Below are 22,986 nucleotides of genomic sequence, written 5' to 3'. Positions count from 1 at the left end.
ATATATTCAGATGTTTATTTTCTAATGTCAAAAACAAGTTCAGGCATGCTACTTGAGTTTTCTGAATGTTATTTACATTGTTCTATGAAATGACCAATAGATATTAAACAAAGAGTAGAAATCACTATCATTCTACAAATGATAAGACATTTTTGTGTTTTTATGGTTCAAAATGTAAGTTTCAGAACATTCTGAAAGAACGTTTGAAAAAATGGATCAATATCGATTTTTTAAGTAATAAAATGAGGAATAATTTTTTTAGAAATTTCATTTTATTTCATGAATTCACAAGCAACTTAACTTGAAAATTTTCTGTCTGCTATATTAATGCTAGAAGTAATTGCTGCTGGGCAAATCAGGACAAGGAGATCCTTGTAGATATTTTGCCTATTGAAAACTAAAACTACAATCTTTTTGTAGGCAATGTAAATATCTATTCCAGCACCAATCTTCAAATCCTATTTTTATCAATTTCAGAGAATGTAGCCTCATGAAACTCTAACGTAGAGTCATTCTGTAGGTTCACAAGTATGAATAAGGGTATCACCATGTGATCAGAGGTCAGATCCAGATGGCTGGATTTATCTTTCTCCTTTTACAAAGATGAGCTTTTACAAAACAAAGAATTTGACCACATATTTAGAGTCCAAAATTATGCTCTGAAATTAAGATCTGTAACATATGTCTATTTCTCTTTCAATTTTTGAGCAGGAAAATGATGCATAAATAGATTTACAGAAACTGCTCTCATGTATTTTACATTACAAATTTCAAGTGGTTATACCTCAGTGTAGGTTTTGGACAACTACTGCTAATTTTGCACAGGTGTGCCAATGGTGTGTATATACATATGAAGTCATAATGAAGCTCTTTTGTGTTTTAGAAAAAAAGCCCTGTTTTATTTAATCTCTGCATCTGTTCTGAGCAGACAAATTAGAGAATCCTGATACTCTAGGACTTCTCTTAAGCAAAATAAGGACCATAAGCATCCCCATTCAGTTTACCAAATACGTAGAACTGTTTTACACAGGGCTATGAATATAATTTTCCATCCTACTTCCACAGAATTTACTATTGGAGTAACCAGTTCAGGTGGCATTTCCTTCATGGCCAAACCTTATTAATATATACCTCAATCTGTAAATAATTTTGATACATATTCTATGAAAAAAATGATGTGTTATTAGCCTAATGCACCTAATCATCTTGATAATGTGTTTCCTTCTATCCATATACTTTGCCTTGTAATGACTCTACTAAACCATTTAAATGTTTCTCAGACTCTTAACAGGGCTTTAAGTATTCAAAAGGGTCTATAATTATCCTTTAAAGGACCTTCATTACTTTCATGGTGATGAATGTTTAGGTGTGAGAGATCTCTTTATCTCAGCAGGGTTTTTGTTTTCTTAAAATCACCTTAGATGTCTTTTTTGGTAGTACTTTAACAGCACTATGTGTCTCTTACCACCATAGTGGCTGCTTACCTCCGTATTTCAAGGTTAGTTACCTTTATGTTCTGTATTCTATATTGCATAAATTTCTGAAGCAGAGCAGAAACTGTATCTTATAATGGTAAATTCATTACCAAATCCAGCAGGGGTAGGATAGAGGACAAGGAGGTAGAAGAGATAAAGAGAAAGCTAGTAGTGAAGGAAGAATTTAAACAAGAAGAAAGGCAAAAGTCAGAGAATATTAATAAAGGGAAAACTACAAGGAATGCTCTAGACTGTAACATCTGCTTTTAGATAAGTGAAAGGGGTTAGGAGATTTCTAGACAATAAATAAGCTTATTCTTTGTAATCAGCATAAAGGTAACATTGCTAGATTGTGTGTTTTGTTTTGCTTTGTCTTTGTTTTGCTTTCTGCATCCTGTTGTTCAACTTTTTTTTTTCAGACTCAGAGTCACAAGCTAGCAGTCTGTAAGAGTCAGTAAGTCTAAGAGACTGGAAAGTCAGAAAAGAAAGCCAAGCAAGCTATGGCTTTGCCCCCTGCAGGTTTTGATTGCTCTAAGAACTTCAATCAAAATGCCTGGTTAATGTATTTTACAATTCCTCCTCTTCTGCTGCTCTTCCTGTTTTCACTCAGGAACAATTTATCAGAAGAACAACTTCTGTAAAGAAACGAAGTGTCAGTTTTGACTGCCAATATGAGAAAACTGAGAATATAAGTGAAGGGTCTTTAAGTGCCCCTTACTGTTTCAGTTATGAAAACATACTTGCAGGAGACGTAGGAATTGCAGGAATATTACCTGTATCTCAGACTCTTTTCCCAATAGGAACCCATTCAGCAGGTTATTATTCTGTGGCACGAAGTTGTATGGGAAATGAAGGCAATGGCTGAGATTCAAGGGTTAGACTCTAGATCATATCAAGTATGTGGAGTTCCTTGAAGATAAAAGCAAACAAAATCAGTGTCTGTAATAAAAAGCATTGTATCAGGAAGTATTTAAGGCCCAGAAACCAATTTCTTCTTTCCTTCCTCCAATTAATGTCTCATTTCTGTCATAGTCAAATGGACATATTCATTTGGCTCTTTTGTATGTGACATTTCCACTAATGCAGGTTTGCAATTAGAAGCAGAGTAAGTTGCTTTCACTGTCTTCTTTTATTTTTTAAAATCATAAATATAATATTAATTTTGATGTCAAACAGCATGAATTTGGGGTAGGACTAGAGGACCTTCAAAAGTTACCTTTCAACTCAAACTATTCTGAGTTGAATATTCTATGTCTATAGTCTATGTTCACTATTTCTATTAAATATATGTATACCAGTCACTGGTACAAGAAAACAATAGAAGTCTAGCTGGATGAATTTCTTCCTGTTGCATCATGCTGGATAGTGGATTTTGATATCTACTAATAATAATAGAACTTTACTCTTGATGTTAAATGAAATGGTGTCAAGTCAGTGGTGTTTGTTTTTGTTTTGTTTCATTGCTTTTTCCTGAAAATTCCAACTTCTGTTCCAAGTCTCAGAATTATTTTCACAAGACTTAGAAACTGGGTCAATTAATGATGTAGGTGCCAACAAAGGAGTACATTCTGTGCCTAATTTTAAGCATTTGTCTTCCAAATGGCCACACAGAACACATGAAGTCTGAAAAAACCAAAAAAGTGCAAATTGTTAACTAAAAAATACTAAACATGGCTTTTATTGTTTGTTTGCTTTAATTTGAAAGTCTGTATTTATATGCTGCAGGTGCACAAATCAAATTGTTTCAGAAAGACAATCTGTTTGTCAAACCCAGCTAGATCACAAAATTTGTTTAATTTTATCTCTTTCTTCCAGAGATTTTTGTCTTTATAACAAAAAATTAAAAATCCCATCTCTGGTATTTCTTCTGATATGGTATGATGCCATGGCCACCAATCTTTCATAGAACTGTTGTTCTAGGGGACAAAAAACTTTTCCCTGTCATTTTTCACTTAACAGGGTACCAATTCTAACTGCAGAATACTATCTTCTAACGTCATAGGATTATGCCTTAACTGTAATGCTATCTCAAAGGCACAAAACTGAGCATACCTTCATTGCAATCTGGATGACACCATCAAAAAAAAAAAGTTTCACAGCGTGAAAAAGAGGATAAACTGGAATAAAGCAAACACTGCGTAGGACTTTCAAAATCAAGGTATAAGATGTTTGTTGTGGAAACTGAACATCGCGTTAAGAACTCCTTTGTAAAGGAGTTAAAAGCAGAAATCTCTGGGAGGATGAAGAATGTGTGAAACTGTAATTCCACAGTTTAAGCAAAGAGTTAAACACAGATCACTGGCCAGACGATTCTCTCATTGTTGGGCAATCGTACAAAAACAGATGCATCACTTTTACAGTATCTGTTTTCTGAATCACTGCAGGTTTTATTCCAAAACTAGAAAAGTCCACGCCTAAGCTGGAGTAGAGGCATAAACACAGTACAGAACAGACCAGGCACTACCAGTGGTGGATGGCTCTTACACAAAGATCTTTATCCTGCAGCATTTAAATGACCACTTCCAGCAGTGAGTGACCACTTGTTTATAAATTTATGCTCACAATTTCTCCATACAGCCAGGATATGCTTGTATGAATTCGGTGTGTTATTTTCTGAGCATAATTTGCTGCCTTCAGTTTGTGAATATTCTTCTACAGAGGGCTATGCACATTTGAATTAATGATGACAGGATGATTGAGAAATATAAGAGGCTGTGCAAAACTTTCCTTATCTCTGTAAATGAGGCTTCTAAATGCTTGGTTACACTTTTGTTCCACAAATTTTCATCCACCCCAAAGCTGTTTTAGTTACCTTTTTTCTGTACCTCAATTAGTACGAAGGGATAATGTCATTTGGATAGTTGCTGGAGATTAAACAAAGTCAGTCAGAAAATAAAAAAAGATGTTACAGAGAAAACAGGTTCTTAAAAAACAAATAAGGTCTTTTTTGTTGTTTTGGTTTTTTTTAAATTTAAGACTAAGGAAGTGTAGCTAGAATTCTTCAATAATACTGTTAATTTGTTTAATTTATTAGAATATTAGGCATTCTGAAAGTGTTAAACTGGGGAAACAATGTAATTTATCACCTAAGGATTACTGTCACAATAATCTCACTCTTCTGTGGAATGGAAAATCACACTTTTTACATTGTGATACTATTGTAAAATTGGGTTTTTTCTCCAAGAGCAAAATAACTGCTCTGGAATAAAAAATTAAACTATTGTGAAATGGTTTTTTTAGTTAATTGGGACATTCTCATCATCACATTATTATATTCATGCAGAACACATCTTAGCAGCAGTTAGGATAGCATTGCTCGTACTGAACCATAATCACAAAAATCGTGATGAAATCTCCAGAGTTGGGGCTCTCTTTAAATCCACTGTAGCCTGTGCTGTACAGGTGTGCAGCAACTATTAACACTGGTACTGCCAAAACAAAGAGAAATTTTCACTATGAGTTTCATGAACTTCCACAGAGAAGCACTGACACATGGAAAACTTTCTTCCAAGCTTTGAGTTTTCCTACTAGGTACAAAATTTTCAGTTTCCTTTGGATGACTTTTACAAAATCTGTTTCAGCTTCTGCTTGTTCCAGATGCCTTTCTCATACACCTCATTGTAGCTTGATCTTTAACCTTTTGCAATTTATTGTGGGCATTTATCCCTTCCCCACTTCTCATTATATCCAGCTGTGCTGGAGAACAGGTTTTGCATATACTAATCTCAGACATTGTTAGCTCTGAACTCATTGCTCAGAGTAATCTCATACATCAGGTCTCTCACAGCTTTTGGAAAATTAAAATTTCTAAAGCCTCTAGAGACTCAAATTTGATACAGAGAATCAGCTAGAACAAGAGACGTTTCTTTGGCTGTGGATGTCTGTGGATAACAGAAACTGAAGATGAAAGAAACTGTTTTATAAAACTGATAATACAAAACCCTTGCTCACAAATTTGACAATTTTCAAATCAGAGAAGTTATCCTAACAGATTTAAATTCAAGAAAGAGAGGGGAATGGTGCCATATAGTTCTTCCAGACATTTCTGCTGTGCATGTTTGTAACATGATTCTTCTTACACTCTGGCAATGGTTGTTTCTTGAAAAACATATGTTGGTTACATTAGACACGATACAAGTATCAACTTGGATCATATTTGATTTGTGATATTTCATTTTTTTATTTTCCTTTTTTATTCATATGCCTGCATGTTTTATTCCAAGATATTAATAACAATTGTGCTTTCTATAGAGATTGAATATACAGAAAATGCTAGTAAAAAAGTAAAACAGACCATGCGACAGAGGAGACAATTTTTTAAAAGTGGTGCTAGTCTTGTTGCTCAGTAATCTCTCAACAAAGGTAAGCAGCTCTTTTTCACACTGGCAACCTGTCCTGAGTGAATCTCCCAAGGATCAAAACTAAGACCAAAGCTTTTTAATAAATTAATAGGAGATCTGGATCATGGGATCAAGTGTGGGTATGAAATTTTGGGGCTGCTATAAAATTGAGTGGGTAAGTGAATATTTCAGCACCTGCAGGGACACCTGGATAGGCTGAAAGAGTGGGCTAACAAGAACCTTATGAAGGGTAACAAGGACAAGTGTAGGACAAGTGTAGGGTCTTGTACCTGGGAAAATACAATCCAGAAGTGCAGCACAGGCTGGGATCTATCCAGCTGGGCAGCAGCTCTGTGGAAAGGGACCTGAGTGACCTGGCCAACAACAAGCTCAATACGAGTGAAGAGTGGGCTGCTGTGGCAAAGAAAGCCAGTGGGATGCTGCTCTGCATCAGCAGCAGAGATAAAGATACTGCCATGCTCTACACGGTACTTGTTGCCATACCTGAAATATTGTTTTCAATTTTGATCTCTGCTATACAAAAGAGATATAAACTGGCTGGAGAGATTCCAGGCAAAGGTCACAAAGCTGATTAAAAGACTGGGAAACCTGCCATGTGAGGAAAGACTGGATTTGTTCAGCCTTGAGAAAAGAAGATTCAGGGGAAACCTTATCACCATGTTCCATTATTTAAAAGGGTGGTTACAAAGAAGATAGAGAGTCCTTTTCTTACAAGAAATTACATGGAAAAACCAAAGTTAGTGAATATTTCAGCACATGCAGGGACACCTGGATAGGCTGAAAGAGTGGGCTAACAAGAACCTTATTCAAGCTCAACAGGACAAGTGTAGGGTCTTGCACCTCGGAAAATACAACCCAAGGTACAAGTTAAACCTGGAGAGATTTTGATTAGAAAGAAGAGAAAAATATTTTACAATGAGAACACCATATTGGACACTTTTGAGATCCAGCTGGACAGGGTGGTGGGCCATGTAGTCTATATTGTGCTTTTTCCAGGAAAGGCTGGAGCAGATGATCCTCAAGCTCCCCTCCCAGCCACGTATTTTGGTATTCTATAAATCTAGAATCGTGTCTAGATTCCTTTTCCATCTCAATTACTTACCAGCCTTCCTTCCCCTAGAAGCTTGTGCTCTGCTTCTACAGTAGAAAGTAAGAACAACATTTTACAACCATTATTTTTGTGTGTCACCAGCCAGCCTTTCCTTGAAGAATGGAGCCCCCTGTGAATCTGAACTAGCAGCCCTGAAAGTTCACCTACACAAGATGGTTCAACGCTGTTGTGTTTAAAATACTTGAAAAGATTCTAGGTGGGACTTAAATTAAAATGAGAGGCCATGAATACTACTTCCTAATTCCTTCCTTTACTTCTTAAGATACAATTGTTATAATAATTATTTTAACTAAAATCTACATAAGCTTTTCTGTACTTAGCTTTTGATTTTAATGGTGTTTTAGCAGATTCAATTGTTTGATTCTTAAAGCAGAAATATAATTTGTTGGCTCTAACCACTATCAACTTGTTGCATTAATAGCCTAGTGGAGATCTTGGCAAAAACCACCATGAAAATGATGTCATTTCCTTCAGCCCTATCATCTCAGTCTAGAGCAAGTCTACTTCTGGAAGTCAATTAATTATGTGCACTTCTATATGTAAAAACAAATAGGGCTTGCTATGGTAGCCTCAAAATTCTTTGGTAAATGCTTTTATAAATATTCTGGTCTAAAAACTCTCTTGGAAAAGCAGAATGAGATCATATATATGGTTAATGTATTAATTTATTTTTTTAATGAATTAGAATAAACTTACATTTTGCAGGCTTTTGCAGTCTCTTTTGCAGAACTTTGCTCTGGTTTTGGTGTGCTTTTTGTTTTGTTGGGTTTTTTTGGTTGGTTTGTAGGTCGCTTGTTTTTTTGTTGTTTGGTTTTTAGATTTTTGGATTTTTTTACCAGTCCTCTGTTGCTTTTCCATGTGATAGTACTATTGCATGTATTACTACACCATTGATTGAGCTTAATTCCCTTGAAGATAATTCTGAAACACAGGAGAGAACCACAAAATAAAGAAAAAATAGCAACTTCTCTTACTGTCTGTTGTAACAAACCAATAGAAAGAGCCTATAAATGAGGGAAGTGAAAAGTGAACAGATTAAGAAAACTGAACATAAAATATAGTTTGTGGCTACCTAAGGTGTAAGTTTGCGAAGAGGTTGCTTCATGAGCCACAAATTTTTATCACAAATACTGTGTCCCATAAATATGAGGCAACCATAAAACAAATTCAGTTTACCACATAAAAGAAGCATTTTTTAATCATGCATTATTAAATTTAATTATATTTGACATCTAAATGGCTGCACTATTGCATTATCCATGCACTTCATAATTAACAATATTTTCTTTTTATATACATTGCAGCCATGAGAAAATATCAGTTATCTATATATTTAAAAAGGGGAGGGAGCTGGAAAAGGCATAAGGCCCAATTCCACAGCTGACAGAATAGGATAGCTAATTAACAAACCTGGAGCCTTACCCTGATGATTGTTTCTGCATTCTGCATAGAGCAGGCACTTCTCAGAAGACAGACCAAATCCATGATGCTTGTGGGGAGTTCAGATGCATTCTCCTGACTCCTAGGCTGTAATATCATGTTTGCTAGTTTGCTTTTTTCCTCATTTTTTATGGGCCAGGGAATCTTAAACTACTTTTTTTTACAATAGAATAGCTTCAGAAAATGGAAAATACTGCCTTCTACCATTGAAAATCTATCCTTTAAGAAGCTGAGAGACATAACTTTCATTTCTCTTGAGGCTGCATGGTGTTTGCCACTCCTGGGGCAATATTTAGGCCATTGTGAGAGAGAAAAGTTAGAATGCCTAGGTGTTTTTGCCAGTAATGTATTAAATAATTAAACTCCTTATATATTCACCAGACAGTGGCTATAACTGCCCTGTGAAAGATGCAGCAGGGTGAATGTTGTAATTACGGAGGTCAGCCACGTTTCAGAAAAATGGCTTGCTGCTCAGCTCAGGAAGACAGATGTAGTTTGGTGATTAAAGGTGATATCAAGACTAGTAGGTGGCTCTGCAATTTGGGATGGAACACCTAGCTCATAAGTCTTTGCTGCCTTTCTTTTGATCTTGCCTTAAATGGCTCAGACTTATTCAGAAAAGCTGTGCCAACAAAGAATACTCAATAACCTGAATTAGATTAGCACCAAAATTATTGGCTTATGCTTCCTTTGTTATTAAAGCTGACTGAAATTTTCAAGTTAACTAAATTCCAAAGGCTGAGAAATCACATATAAAGCAATGCCAAGATGAACTTAGTTATTTTAAATTAGTCAAAACACCAACAATATATCAACTCCTTGATATCCTAGACCAATAATAATTAAATGTCATATGTGGTAACAGAAATAAAATCACAGGCACCTGTTCTGAAGATGTTAATCTAGATATAAAAGGTTATGCTTTTTATTATTACTCTGCTTTGAGTCTGTTTTCTACTTTAGTAAAACTCCCATTGATAGCTTTGTGACTGAGACTGGAACACGGGAAATATAGTCCTGCGCACAGACATGAGAGAGAGAGTTTTGTATTGTTTTTGTTGTTTGCAAGTATTCTAAAGTTCTGGAAAGTAAAATAAATGAAGTAAAAATGAATACATTCTTGAAATATATGATTTGATTGGAAATTTTGAAACCAGATCCATAAAAGGTGTCATTAGTCATCAACTAACTCTTTCCTACCTACATATTAGATGCAAAGAGTAAGTGTTATTCAGATGAAGTCATAAATCAGTTAAATCTCATTACTCGGTCCTAAATATAAAGTCCCAGGTTTTAACTATCCCTGTTTCCCATATAAGTTATATAAGAAATAAATAGCTTATTATCATTTGCATTCAGAATGTGCATGATGAAGCTGCATTTTAAGAGACAGTGAAACCAGTTGAATATGTAATTTGTTTCTTCCCTATTATTAAAACATGAAATAGCAGAAGAAGAGAACAACTATAAAACACATTGAACATGACATATATGAGATTAATGTCTGATCATGTACAACATACAAATGAATAAGCAGACTTGTCAGTATGCAACATTGTGACTTTTTTAAACAAGGACTTTATAAAAGCAAAAAGCCTATCCTTTTATAATCTCTGTGTCAGATTTTCAACATAGTATTACAAGGTATTACTTGTATTACAATGACTTGTAATTACAATGACTATGCATTTAAAGTTTTTAAAGAGGTTTCAGAAGAAAAGAAAGAAGTTTTGAGGTGAGGAAAGTTCGTATCAGCAGTATAGATGACTTTCACTGTGTTGCTCTTACTGTATATAAGAAAATGGGACTGGGAATTAAAGAGCGTATAGAACCTCTTTCTGTTAATTTTCATTAAAATTTGAGCGTTTTTGTGGAAGGCAGCAACGGATATGTTCTGTAGAAGCTCTAGTGATGTCAAATTACAAGTAAATAGGAATAAGCCTAAAAGTCCTCATTTTTTTCCTGTGTTTCTTAGATTTTTTTAATCTCAGAAATACATGTCCACTCTTCACCAATGTGTGCTTCTGAGATTATGATAAATAGAAACAAAACCATACCTGATTGTTTTGGCTGACTCTAACCAATTTTCTAAGTACCCTTGAATTTCTCTCTAGCATGACATAATTAATGTTTATGCTTGTCGGTCTGTCTGTTTCTTGCTTACTTTCTTCTACATTTCTGTAAAATCTGTGTTTTTCCTAACCCTGTTTAGTTTTTTTTTAGTTAAAAAACTGCACTAGCAGTATTGCTGATATCAACAGGGGCACACAAAGCTCAATCAGGGTTATATTACAAACAAATTGTTCCCTTCTATGGGAAAAGTGCAGAGAAAGATCAATTTTAAACCTTGGTTTGTGGAAAACCCAGGGCATTAGCTACTGTTTCAGGAGGGATAAATGGAAGAATGGAAGGCCTAAAGAACATAAGCTTCCCTGTAATTGCATCAAGTGTGAGGATCTGAAGGGAATCTTGATTCCTAATGCAAAGATACAGATGCTTAGCCTCTGCAGTACCCCTTTCAAGGCATTCCTCTGCTTTGCAATGTATACGGTTTAGTGGATGCTCTGCTGCTTTCAGGTTGAGTATTAGTTCTTGCTTCAAAACACACCAGTCTGGACTCAGAAGTTAGTGTTGTTTTAAGCAAACTGCAGTGGCAGTATGGCAAGAGCAATTCATATATAAAGACAGGTGCTGCCTTCAGAATGAGTGTGCAGAGGGTAAGTATTGAGCACAAAAGCAAATAGGGCAATACTACATGACACAGTGTATTAAAACTACTGGATAGTTGCTTTTCTTGTTTTGTTGTTTTTTTTTTTCCAGTCTTGGGTGAAAAGTCTTGCTGGCAGTAAGGATGCAGTAAAATCTGGGAAAATCAGAGGTGCCTCTGATTCATTTACATCTTGTTTGTCATCCCAGGACTTTGAGATGTTGTATCTCATGAGATTTCCCTAGAGATCAAACACAAAAAACCATAATTCCCAAGGATTTCTCCTTCCCAGACAAGAGCTGGTCTAGGTTCTTAATGCATTATTCAGCAAAAAAGGCAATGTAAACAAGTGAGCGAATTTTTCCAAGCAAGTCTGTAATAATAAAAAGAAGCACAAAAATAAGTTTTTTTTTTCTTTTTGGTTATATAAAAGAGCATCAGAGAAGACAATTGCTCATTTTACGTTCAGAAAGAAACTGCATTTGCAAGAGCTTGATTGCTCTCTGATACGGATGGGGAGAACTACTCATGTGGTTGCTAATCTTTCTGTCACTGCTCATATCCCAAATGTCTCTCCCTCTCAGTGTCTGTTTCATAATGAAATAAACAAAGACTACTTACCTGAAACACACCTCCAAAGCAATCTTGCACCTTGAAGAGATCATATTTAACAGCAAGGCACTGGTATTAAGAGTTGCTCATGTTATCATGTGATGTTTATATTACTAATATATATACATATATGCAAAATATTCAGGCTGGATACTTTGCATATAATCCCAATAGGCATATAAAAAAGGAAAGGGAAATAAGAACATATAAAGTGATTTTCCCTTTTCTGATGTCTGCAAAATAATATCTAAAACAGGGGGAAAAAAAAGGAATTAAATAATTTCCCTTCAGAGAATTGTGTGTATGTTTCAATGCATTGAACAATGTCAACAACTGTTAACCTACAGTATGTAGAGTCTGACCCTGGTTTGTAAAATACAGCCCGGATCAATGAAACATTGGCTATTTGCAGCTTACTCTCAGTGCTGACAATGCAGGTGAGACCTACCCATTCAATTCAGAGATAGTCACATTTTTGAAAGAGCTGAGTCCCATATTTTTTGATCTTCTTCAACTTGCAGAAACCTGTTTACTACCTTTCTTCTTTTGTATTATCTCTCTGTTACACATTTCTTCAACAAAGCACCAGATTAGTATCCTAATTCTGCTGTCAAATGAACAATTTCACACAAATTAAGATAGAGAAGACATATTATATGCCTTTTTTTCCTAACATGGTGGAAATAAGGCTTGCATAAGTTACATCTTCGGTTGCACAACAACGGAACACTTGACTGCTTTCCACAGAATTGACAGATTTTGAACATGAAATAATTACATATAACTAAAGCCTTGTAGCACTGATTTTGGTACAGTCAAAAAAAAATTACATAAACAACTTCTTCATGTTTACCTTCCTAATATTCCTTCTTCAAGGAGAGTATATTCCTACTTCAAGGAGACTTGTAATTTGCATAGAGAAATAAACCCAGGCTCATTATAGAATCATAGTTTCATGACTCTTGCTTTCTTGGCACTGAAATCCAGGCTTGATATAGGAAGAAATACAGGAAATACCTCAAACACAGAAATACAGAGCTTCACTTTTCATACATCGGGTAAACAGACATATTGGAGCTCCAGGCCGGATGCTTTGTAGTCTCATTTACACCTGTGTTTATAGCTGTATCCTTGGGCATGAAGACAGCAAAAAACTTCACAGCAAGCAGTTTCACCTGACTTTCAGGTTCCTGAAATCTCCAGATTTCAGCCAGGCAACTAAGCTCCCTATGTGATGCCCAGGGTATCTAGTTGTGAATGAGAATTATACCAAGCCAAACACTCACTGAGCAATGATGTAAGTTAGTCTTCATAAAGCACTAAAGAAAATTATCTTAATTCTCTGTTTCTGTTGAAGGAAACTATATAAAATAGAAGTCACAGCCCAGAGTCTTCTTCAAGATTTACTTGACTCCTTCGGCAAAGGAAGCAAATGTTATACCAATATTTGAAAAGATTTGCAGATCATCTGAGAGTTTGCATCCCAATCCAAGGCATGGATCTTGAGTTCTTGGCTCTTCACCACTCTTGAAGATTTTCAAATTCATACTTCGTAACACTGGTACACAGCATGGGACAGGGAATCTCTGGGTACCTTGTTCATTTCTTCTCAGACCCCTTTGGCTCTCACTCCATTCCCAGCTTCCCAGCTCAGAAACTTTCCTTTTGCAGGTTACAATTGCTTTTTTTTTTTTTTTTTTTTTTTTCTGTGGTTCAAGTCAAACTTATATACATCTCAAAGTTGGCTGAGATCAGGGATCTTCTGCTTCCAACTAAAGAACTAACTTACAGCTGGTGTCATCAATATTAGCCTCGGATTATGCACATTCTTGCATATTTTACCATTGCATAGCCTCTAGCTTTTCTTTGGGAAGGTCATCTGTGTGACACCTTTCCTACACTGAGTGCATTTTCCTAAACATCTCCCAAATTGTACGCTCCACAAGCCTGCTTTTTTCACTGTAGCCATGAATTAATACATTAAGCAAGGCTTATACATAAATGACACTTTTTTTCACCTTTCTTTACTGCCTTGCCTTCTATTCACTGCACACATCCTTAGCTATCCTCCATCTTTTTTACATTATCAAAGAAACATCATAACAGTATCATACTCATATGCATCCAGTGTCAAAAATTTATACTCTTCCTTTAGGAAGGAATCAGATATCAAAGAGAACTATGAGCTTTGTATACTATGATCTGCCTTTGATAGATCCATATTATATTTTATGCCTTCACTGTGCCTTTCTAAACTCCATGCCTTTAAATATTCTATCCTTCAAGACATGGTTTAATTAGGTAAAAAATCACCAAAGTACCTTAGCATCAAGTCCTCAATATTGTTTTCTTGCTTCCTTTTGTTATTCAGACATTTATTTCTACAAATTACTGTGAATAACATCCTTTTAAAAAAATATCCATGCCACATGTGAGATGTTAAAAATACTTACTAAACACTGTTGTTTTTTATTATTGTTGTTGTTATTGTTATTACTGTTGCTATTAAAACTCTTTTTATTGTCACTATTAAATATTTAGAAAAATATTTGAGGCCAGTTTTGTTTAATACCTTTATCAATGACCTGGACTGGGGAAAGGAATGCATCCCTTCTAAGTTCGCAAGTGATAGCAAGTTGAACAGGAGTCTTGATCTGCTGGAGTGTGGGAATGCCTTACAGAGGACGCAGGCAGACTGGATCAATGGAATGAAGACAACAGCATGAGGTTCAGCAAGGTGAAGTGATGTGTCTTGCACTTGGATCACAACGAACCCAGGCATTGCTACTGGCTGAGGGCAGAGTGGCTGGAAAGCTGCCTGGCAGAAAAGGGCCTGGGGGTGCTGCTCAACAGTGACTGAACGTGAGCCAGCTGTGCCCAGGTGGCCAAAAAGGCCAATGGCATCCTGGCCTGTGGCAGCAACAGTGTTGCCAGCAGGACCACGGCAGACTGTGCCCCTGTACTCAGCACTGGTGAGGCCACACCTCGAATTCTGTGCTCAGTTCTGGACCCCTCGATTCAACAAGACATTGAGGTGCTGGAGCATGTTCAGAGAAGGGCAGTGGAGCTGGTGAAGGGTCTGGAGCATCCTGTGAAAAGTGGCTGAGGGAGCTGGGTTTGTTTAGCCTGGAGAAAAGGAGGCTCAGGGGAGACCTTACCACTCTCTACAGCTGCCTGAAAGGAGGGTGCAGCCAGGTAGGGGTCAGCCTCTTTCCCAGGCAACCAGAGACAGGAAAGAAGGAAATGGCCTCAAATTGTGTCAGGGGAATTTAGATTGGAATATTAAGAATAATTTTTTTACTGAAAGAGTAGTCAGCGTAACAGACTTCGTAGGAAATGATGGAGTGACCATACCTGAAAGAATTTAGGGGACATGTGGATGCGGCACTTGTGAACATAATTTAATAGCATAGATGTCAGTACTGAGGTAATGGTTGGACACAATCATCTTAGAAGTCTTTTTGAACCTTAAAGATTCTATGATTGAGCATATAAGTTCATTTTCCAGTACCCTGTATTTATTTCCTGTGTTGGGAGGCACAATACACAGGGTGTTTATCACAGAAATAATAAAATTCTGGACTGTGAAATGAGAAGGGTTAAGAAGAAGCATTTTCACAATCCCAAAAAAAAGTTGTCCCCAGGATTTTCATGCACCCTTTCAGGTGAAAAACCTGAATGGTCAGACAGTAGCAGCAAAAGAACTCTCTGTGTAGCCACGTATCCTGTTACAACCTTCAAACACAGATTCACAACAGGGCTAAAGGCATGAATCCTTCTGAAGGTGCATGGAGCCATGTCTGCTCTGGTTTGTGTTCTGTGTCTCATCTGAGAAAAAAAAAGGTTTTAAATCCTTAATGAAGTCATTAGTGTAGGTGCAATAAGTGTAGCTGCAGTAGGCAGTAAAATGAGCCATACACAGACGGCTTCCATCCCCTCCCCTTTTAACAAATACAGCCTAAAAGGAAATTTGTAGCTTTGCAATAAGACAAAATGTGCTATGCTGGCGCTACTGGAAAATAATAAACCAAACAAAAACCAAAAAACCAAAACATTGTTAAGACTAGTAGTTATGCCACCCTGATTTCTGAAAATCAATTTTTACTCTATGTCATACCTACTATATAGAGATGTATGATTAAAAAAATACATGTAGCAATATCATGTAGCAATATAAGGTGGATATGAGAATTATTTTTTCTTTAAAAATGGCTTAAAAACATTGCAAATATCACTATTAGTGTACCTGGCATTATATGGTTCTGTTCATTTATTTTTGATTTATATTTGTCTTTGAGCATTTCTGCTCTCTGCAGTCTCTGCAGACAATTACAGCAGGTTTTTTTTCTGCAGTGTTAGGAATAGTACTGGGAAGATTTTACGGGATCATGAAAGAATTCGATTGCATTAAAAAGACACATTCTCGAGCTGCATGATACGACTAGATGCTGTGAAGAGAAACCTGTAATGCCAACGCAACTGCAGCAGGTGGCACTAGAAGGAGGGTTAACTAACAAGGCCATGACGCAGACGAGGGCACCAAGGAAACTAAATAGGAAAAGATGAACATTAACGTTTAAAATTATAATCTTTATTTCTAGCCTCCTGAAATAAAGTTGCAGTGTCATTGTTAGTTGGATAGTAAATGTGAGCTTGATGGAGCTGAATTAGTGAAGGGTGAGGTGAAGAAGGTAGTAAGTGAATAGCTGATTTCTGATTTGGTTGATGTCTTCAAATAAGGAATTTACTGGGAAGGAATAAAACAAGTATTCTCAGTTAGCCAGTATGGACGCTGCTGAATTTTCATACTTTTATTATTGTGCTTTGCAAGCAAATTATTATTTTGTTGTTATTAAATAATGTGTATTGAATAACTGTGATACACTTAAAACAATTGTCCTGGTGTGAAGTGGATTTCGTACCAGAAGCAGAAGAAAGTGCTTATAACTGTCCTTTTTTAAATTGGTTTACCATTAATAAGCAGATCACAATAATACCAGGAGAACGGTTAGCATGAATTTAAAAGTGTTTCTTCTTTATAGACAAAAAGTCACAGTGTAAATAATTTAAAGAGGAATTATTTCTGTTAGTTTTTGTCCGCTAGAAAAAGGACTTCACTACAAGGTCCTTCATTTGTAAATGAAGGCTGGCAATACTCAGGTCAACTAATTAAAGTTTTGACCAACTAAACTTTGCAGATGCTTTATCTGTAAGGATTAATTTCTAACAAGACACAGTTCTTCCGGGGAACTTGCTGTCTTTCTAAAGAATACATATTTGAAGATCAACTGGAAAGGATTCTCTATCAAATCAAGTGGTCATAATGTTGCATTTCAAAGGCAAATAAAATGACTAAATTTTTAGTGTTTGGGGGAAGTTTCAAAAGTAAGTTATGAGAAGAAAAACAAAACATTGGAAGAGTGAGGGAATTTTTAAAATACAATAAGAAAAGAGGCTTGTAAGAAACAGAAAGACTTGTCTGAATTCCACAAAGAGGATCTCAGAAGTTAGTGAAAAACCTGGACACTGTATGGAAGAGAAATGGCAAACGAGATGCTGGCATCCAGAGATAAGATTATGTGAGCAGAAATATTTCACGGATGCAGGAGAAAGATACGATGCAGAAGCAAAGAGGAGGTTGCGATATTCTGTGTGAGTCACGCTATGCTATTTTATTCGCTTTACCAGTGCCAGACACCATAGATTCATCCCTGGATAAATAGATATTATCTTGATATTTCAGATACATACTGTATAGATTTCTGTAATTCTATCTGTCCAAACAGAAACATATGTAGATGTTTCAGCATACCATTTTATTCTAAGACTGCTTTTTCCATAATTATAAAAGTATATTATATCAATTTGTATATTTGCATTCAATTCAGTCAAAAAAAAAAAGCGGAATATTCTATGACCTTTGTCTGTTAGATGTTCCATTTTGGTGACTGTAAGCTATTTTATAAGACAAATATTTACCCACAATGGCATTGGCCTTTTTACTGAATTTGCATTACATTACCAGAATAATAATTCTTTCTGATTCAAAGCCCTGGGGAACTTAGAGCTAATCCTAAAGAACATCATTACATTGAAAGTCCTTGCCAAGATTTTATGTGATATTTGTCCTATTTTTAAGCATGAAATTTTGTCTAGCTGCTGAGTCAAGGACCATCTCATGGGATATTCTTTAGAGATGGGATGCAGCACATGGAACATTTTTATGCTCATATTAATTTAGTTAGAAGGTCAATATTAACTCAAGGAACTATATAGTAAAGAAATCCAGCTTCTGGACAGTGACTCTATGGTTGTACTAAACTCTGGAAACAGAATGTAGAATTTAAAGGTTGATTTAGGAGAGCTGGAAGGCAGGTTATGATTCACATAATCTTTAGTACAGTTTCTTCATGCATTTTTGTTCAAATAAAAGTTGACATGGAGAAATGGAAGGCCAGCTGTGTAATAGATTATTAACTTCAAGATTATTACCTTGAATCTTCCTACCCAATTTAGAAATAGGCCTCTTTGTCTCAATCATGCTGATTTTTAAAAGGCTATAAAAAAACCTGCCTCTCGGGTTTTTTATTTTAGTTGTTTTGGCTGAGCTGAAATACATTTTTGTAACACCTAACACAGGTTGGCTTTGGTAGCATGAAATCAGAACACATTTTACTCTTACTTCTGTAGATGAATAAGAGTATCCTTCAAGGAGTGAGGAAACTGATTTGAATAATGAACAAAAATTCAGAAGCTATGGGAGCTTAATTCATGTTTTGTCTCTATCCCACAGTTATTCTTGACACCAAACAGTTCTACATAGAAATGTGCTGAAAATTCTGTATTCCCTGCAACATGGGAGAGAGCAGTCAGCAACATTGTACCTAGTGTCTAACCCACATGCAGTATCACTTAGGATGAAAAATCCCGTTGGTATATAAGAGCTGCTAGATAGCTCACATGAAGTAGGAAGATGAAGTTTAGACCACTGGGCTGAATATACAAATGCGAAGTCTGCTCTTTATATACCTCAGAGTCACAAGGCATGCAGTTTTGTATTGTCATAGTAATTTCTGCAAAAACATGGACAGTTCATACAGCTTAATCACTGCAGACGCAGCGGGGATGGGGCCTTTGATGTGGTCCTTTAATGCAGCTTTTACCCTCACCAACGTCCTGAGTTTGCTAATACGCAGTTATTACGCAGTTATTACAGTTTCTCACACTTGAGAAAAAATGTCGCTAGAGTTAGCATATACAGTAACTCAGCCTGTTTTGCAAAAAACCCACAACAAACAAACAGAAAACCAAACAAAACCCCAAACCAAAACCATACTCTTTTAAAATATAGTTTGAATACAATCACTTAAAATTTTTCTGAAGCTCTTTCTCAAATGAACCTATTTCCCAAACACAAGCAGTAGGAGGGTTTAAAGAGAGCTTTGTGAAAGTATAGGAAGCAAAATGCTCTATGTGCTATGTGGGGCCTAAAGTATTTTGGGAAAGATATATTTAGGTGTTTACTCTTAGGAGTTGAGAATGTAATTCTTTAATGCCAGCATTAATAGTGATAAAGCCCTCCAGGGACAGTGGTGGTACCTTTTCCTGAGGAGCAGTCAATCACTCACTCCTCAAATAAAGGCAGGCTGCTCATTTTACTCGCAGGTTTAGGCTCTCTCCTACAGGCAAATCGCTTTCCTTTAAGAGAGCAAAACTCGCAACGGCTTTTGCAGCTGAAAGTGTAAAAAAAAAAAAAAAAAAAAATTAAAAAGGAAGACAGATTACTAAACCGGGAGAGGCTGAGCAGCGGGCAGCGCCTGCGGCGCCCAGGCGCAGGCAGCGCGGGCAGCGCAGGGCAGGGCGGGCTCCGAGCGGGCCGCTCAGCGCCGCCCCCGCGGGCCGCTCGGTGCCGCCCGCCGCCGCCGCCGCCAGGGGTGTCCAGCGCCGCCCCCGCGGGCTGCCGGCTGCAGCGGCGTGCCGAGCCGCTGCCGGTGCAGCCCCAGTGCCTCTGTGCCAGCCGGCGGGGATTCTCGCTGCTGCGCCTCTGGGCTTGCTGCTGCGAGACTGGGAGGCAGATCCGGAGGTGTGCGTGCGTGTGCCAGGAGATGCGGAGCGCGTTTGGCTGAGGTGCCTGGCCCCTGGGAAGCTGCTCTGCGAGGAGAGGCGGAGAGAGGCGGTGGGAAGGAGGCAGGAGCAGAACTGAAGTACAGCACAGCTGTTTCCGAATTCTCTGGTTCTTTTGCGTGCCTCAATGATTGTGAACATGGATTCTGTCACTGAAATCTTCTTGAAGCTGCTCTTTCTCCTGTGTGTTCATCGCCAGGACATGGCAGTGACAGGGAATAAATGTAAGTATTGCATATGATTTAAAACTCAATCCAGAGTGTGTTGAAAACTTCTGGGATTTTTTTTTTTTTTGCATTCGGAATAAATATAATTTTTGAGATAAACATTCATGCTTTGAAATCATGACATCAAGCTTCCAGCCTGAAAATTTTCTAAAACTCTTCTTTAGATTTTTGTCATGAGTCTATGTACAGAATGTTGTTTATAAAGCTTACTGTATAAGAGTATTTGAAAGCAGCATTTTGGTAAGGGATGCATGTTCAGCTGTATTTTCATTTTTGTTTTCTCTTTTGAAGTGCAGTATTTTCCAAGAAATTTTGTCTTACATGGAAATTACTGGCAGACTTCTATTGTGCAATGTTTCTATTGTGTAGTGGATTTTAGCATTTGAAAATTTTGAAAGCTGGTATCTGCATATCCTGGATTAAGCTGGCACTCAACTTGAATGGCAATCACAGTGCAGTTCAAAAGCAGTAGAAATGTAACAAGGAAAAATGTGACTAGCAAGACTTTAGGGTCCCTGCATTGATTGCTTAGGGAGTATTGTTCATGCATGACAGAAGAGAATGCTAACAATTACAATAGAAAGTTTGGTTTTTGTTTTTGTTTTTTTTTTTTTTAATGAGTTAGCCAGTAGAGTGGTATCCCAAAATAAAGACCATGATTACAGTTTTAAGGACAATCTACTCTCTAGGAGGCAAATCATATACATATAGATATATAGCTAGATAGATACATACACACATATATATATATATATATATATATCAAAAAATATATATGTGTATCTGAAAAATCTGTTTCCAGTATTGAATTAGGTTAATTACCTTTAAATTAAAAAAGAAAAAAACTTATTAAGTAATTAATTTCCAGGGCTTTTATAATTCAGTAATAAAACTGAGTTATTCTTGTTCCATTCGATTCAGCTTCAACAAGCTGAAGGATTTCATTTTGTGTTCTGTGGTAGTGCAGTAGCCTAAATGCCAGATGCTCATAACCTGAACTGAACATATTTTCTCCCCCTCCTGTTAAGGCACTGCTTGTGCATCACAGGAATGGGAAGGGCTGAAGTAATGATTCCATGGGAAGAAAGTGCATGTCAAAGCAATGAGGAATGTTCAGGAATAACCTTACACAGCCCAGTGGCAGGAGACAGCTCCCTGGAAACATTTGAGCAATGGCAGAGAAGTTTGAAGTGCTCAATGGATCTATAGCCTAGGGTTTGCATATGGATGGTTTGTAAACTAAACATGCTCCCATGAGCCTGACATTCACACTGCAGCACCAAAATGATCTTGTGCTGTCATTCAGTAATGATATCTCATTTGATACTCAAGTGCATAGTGTAGCCCTAAACATGAATACTAAGTTCCTCATGTTAAACACCCTGCTGCAATCCAGTCACAGCTTTAATTCTCTTCATCATTCTGCATTGTACAGTTTATGAATACATCCATTTTCACAAGACCATGATAATTGAATTGCACATTAATAGCATTTGGCACTATGCACAAAACTAAATCAGTTACAGGGAGGCATATTAAAACCATTGCAAAAAAAGACACGCATCACACATCAAAGCAGTAAAGCACTAGAGGTCACTGTTACAATTTAGGAAGCAAGGTTTGAGGAAGAGGCTCAAGCTTCTTTCCAATACAGAATTCTGAAGGATGAAACAAATCAAGTATAAAATACGTTCACTACTGGCTTTCTCAGGTACATCCCAAAAACAGGGAAAAATCCTGTGTCAAATGGTTGAATTGAATGAACAGATTTTTTCATGTATATGCTGTTATTACAAATGCAAAGTGTTTTTATTTAGGAATAAATCCTATCAACTATGTCAAAACACTCATCAAATACAAGAACTCTGCCCATGCTACAGACAAGATATCATTATTATGGAAAAAATAAATTAAATTATTTAAATTGAACAATGAACAATAATGTCTGGAGAGAACTTGGCCACTCTAATGCATACTGTTAATTTTCAATATCTAATCTGGAAAAAAAATCCTTATATATATATATATATATATATATATATATAGTTTTGGAAGTGAAAATTTCTGTAGGAGAGGTAGTTTGTTTTAGAAGTGACAGCTTACATCTGAAGTATTATGGTATAAATTTTTTTAGCTTGTTTCAATTTAAAAAAATTACCTTAGGAGAAAAGGTTTTTCGTAATTACTGATTATGGTAGATCCATGCAGGAGCCATTATCTACCTACTTGAACATATTTTACTCCATTCTTCTTGTGAGGTTAACCAGGAATTGAAATCCTTTTCAGTAGGTGCTTCTACTATTGGCATTAATGTACTTAAACCCGGTACATTTATAAAACCAGGTGAAGTTTGAATGTTTTGAATGAATTTTGATGCCTAGATTTTCCACTAGGCTGCCAATCATCAAAGATGATAGGATAGGCTTTTAATTTTTCCTCTATATTAATGTATTCTTGTTGCTTTAATTTTATGGTTCTTTCTGTAGTAATAGATCCTGAATACTTAAGTTTTCCTTTGCCTTTAAGGCCAGCGGCCAGTAAGAAAAGACAAAATTAAAGACCTTTAAATGTCATCTTGAAGTGTCATTGGTAATATTACTAAGTCAGTTGTCCAAAGAGAATTTCCTAGATCAAAAATTGATGCATTTAAAATTATTTCTGTCTTAAATAAATTGCAATATTCCTCTTCTGAGTAAAATGATTTTTAAGTTCTTAGGTTGTTGGGAGCTAACAGACATATTTTTAATACTTTAAATATTATAATTTTTCATTTAAATATGAAATTTTATTTCTAGGGTCTTATTTTGTTTGTTTCCCCTGAAAATTAACTCTGACACTTCCAACCAAGAGAAGTAATAATTGGTGCTGAAATTCCAAATATTTTAAAAGTTCTGTACTAGTGCTGCTTAGAGATTTCCTCTACTTTCTT

At 36.4% G+C, this 22,986-nt stretch overlaps 1 protein-coding gene across 2 annotated transcripts in view; it reads left to right on the top strand.

The window, feature by feature from the left end:
• The first annotated feature begins 19,722 nt into the window (after window positions 1-19,722).
• CNTNAP4 (contactin associated protein family member 4) overlaps window positions 19,723-22,986 on the top strand; it is a 205,985-nt gene continuing 202,721 nt past the window's right edge. For both annotated transcript variants that reach the window (XM_036403163.2, XM_036403162.2), the window contains exon 1: window positions 19,723-20,054. In XM_036403163.2, the coding sequence (XP_036259056.1) occupies window positions 19,958-20,054 (97 nt within the window). In that variant the 5' untranslated portion in view covers window positions 19,723-19,957. The remainder of the gene's footprint in view (window positions 20,055-22,986) is intronic.

Source organism: Molothrus ater, chromosome Z (genome assembly GCF_012460135.2).
Source record: "Molothrus ater isolate BHLD 08-10-18 breed brown headed cowbird chromosome Z, BPBGC_Mater_1.1, whole genome shotgun sequence".
NCBI lineage: Eukaryota > Metazoa > Chordata > Aves > Passeriformes > Icteridae > Molothrus > Molothrus ater.
This window is presented reverse-complemented; position numbering and strand designations above follow the sequence as displayed.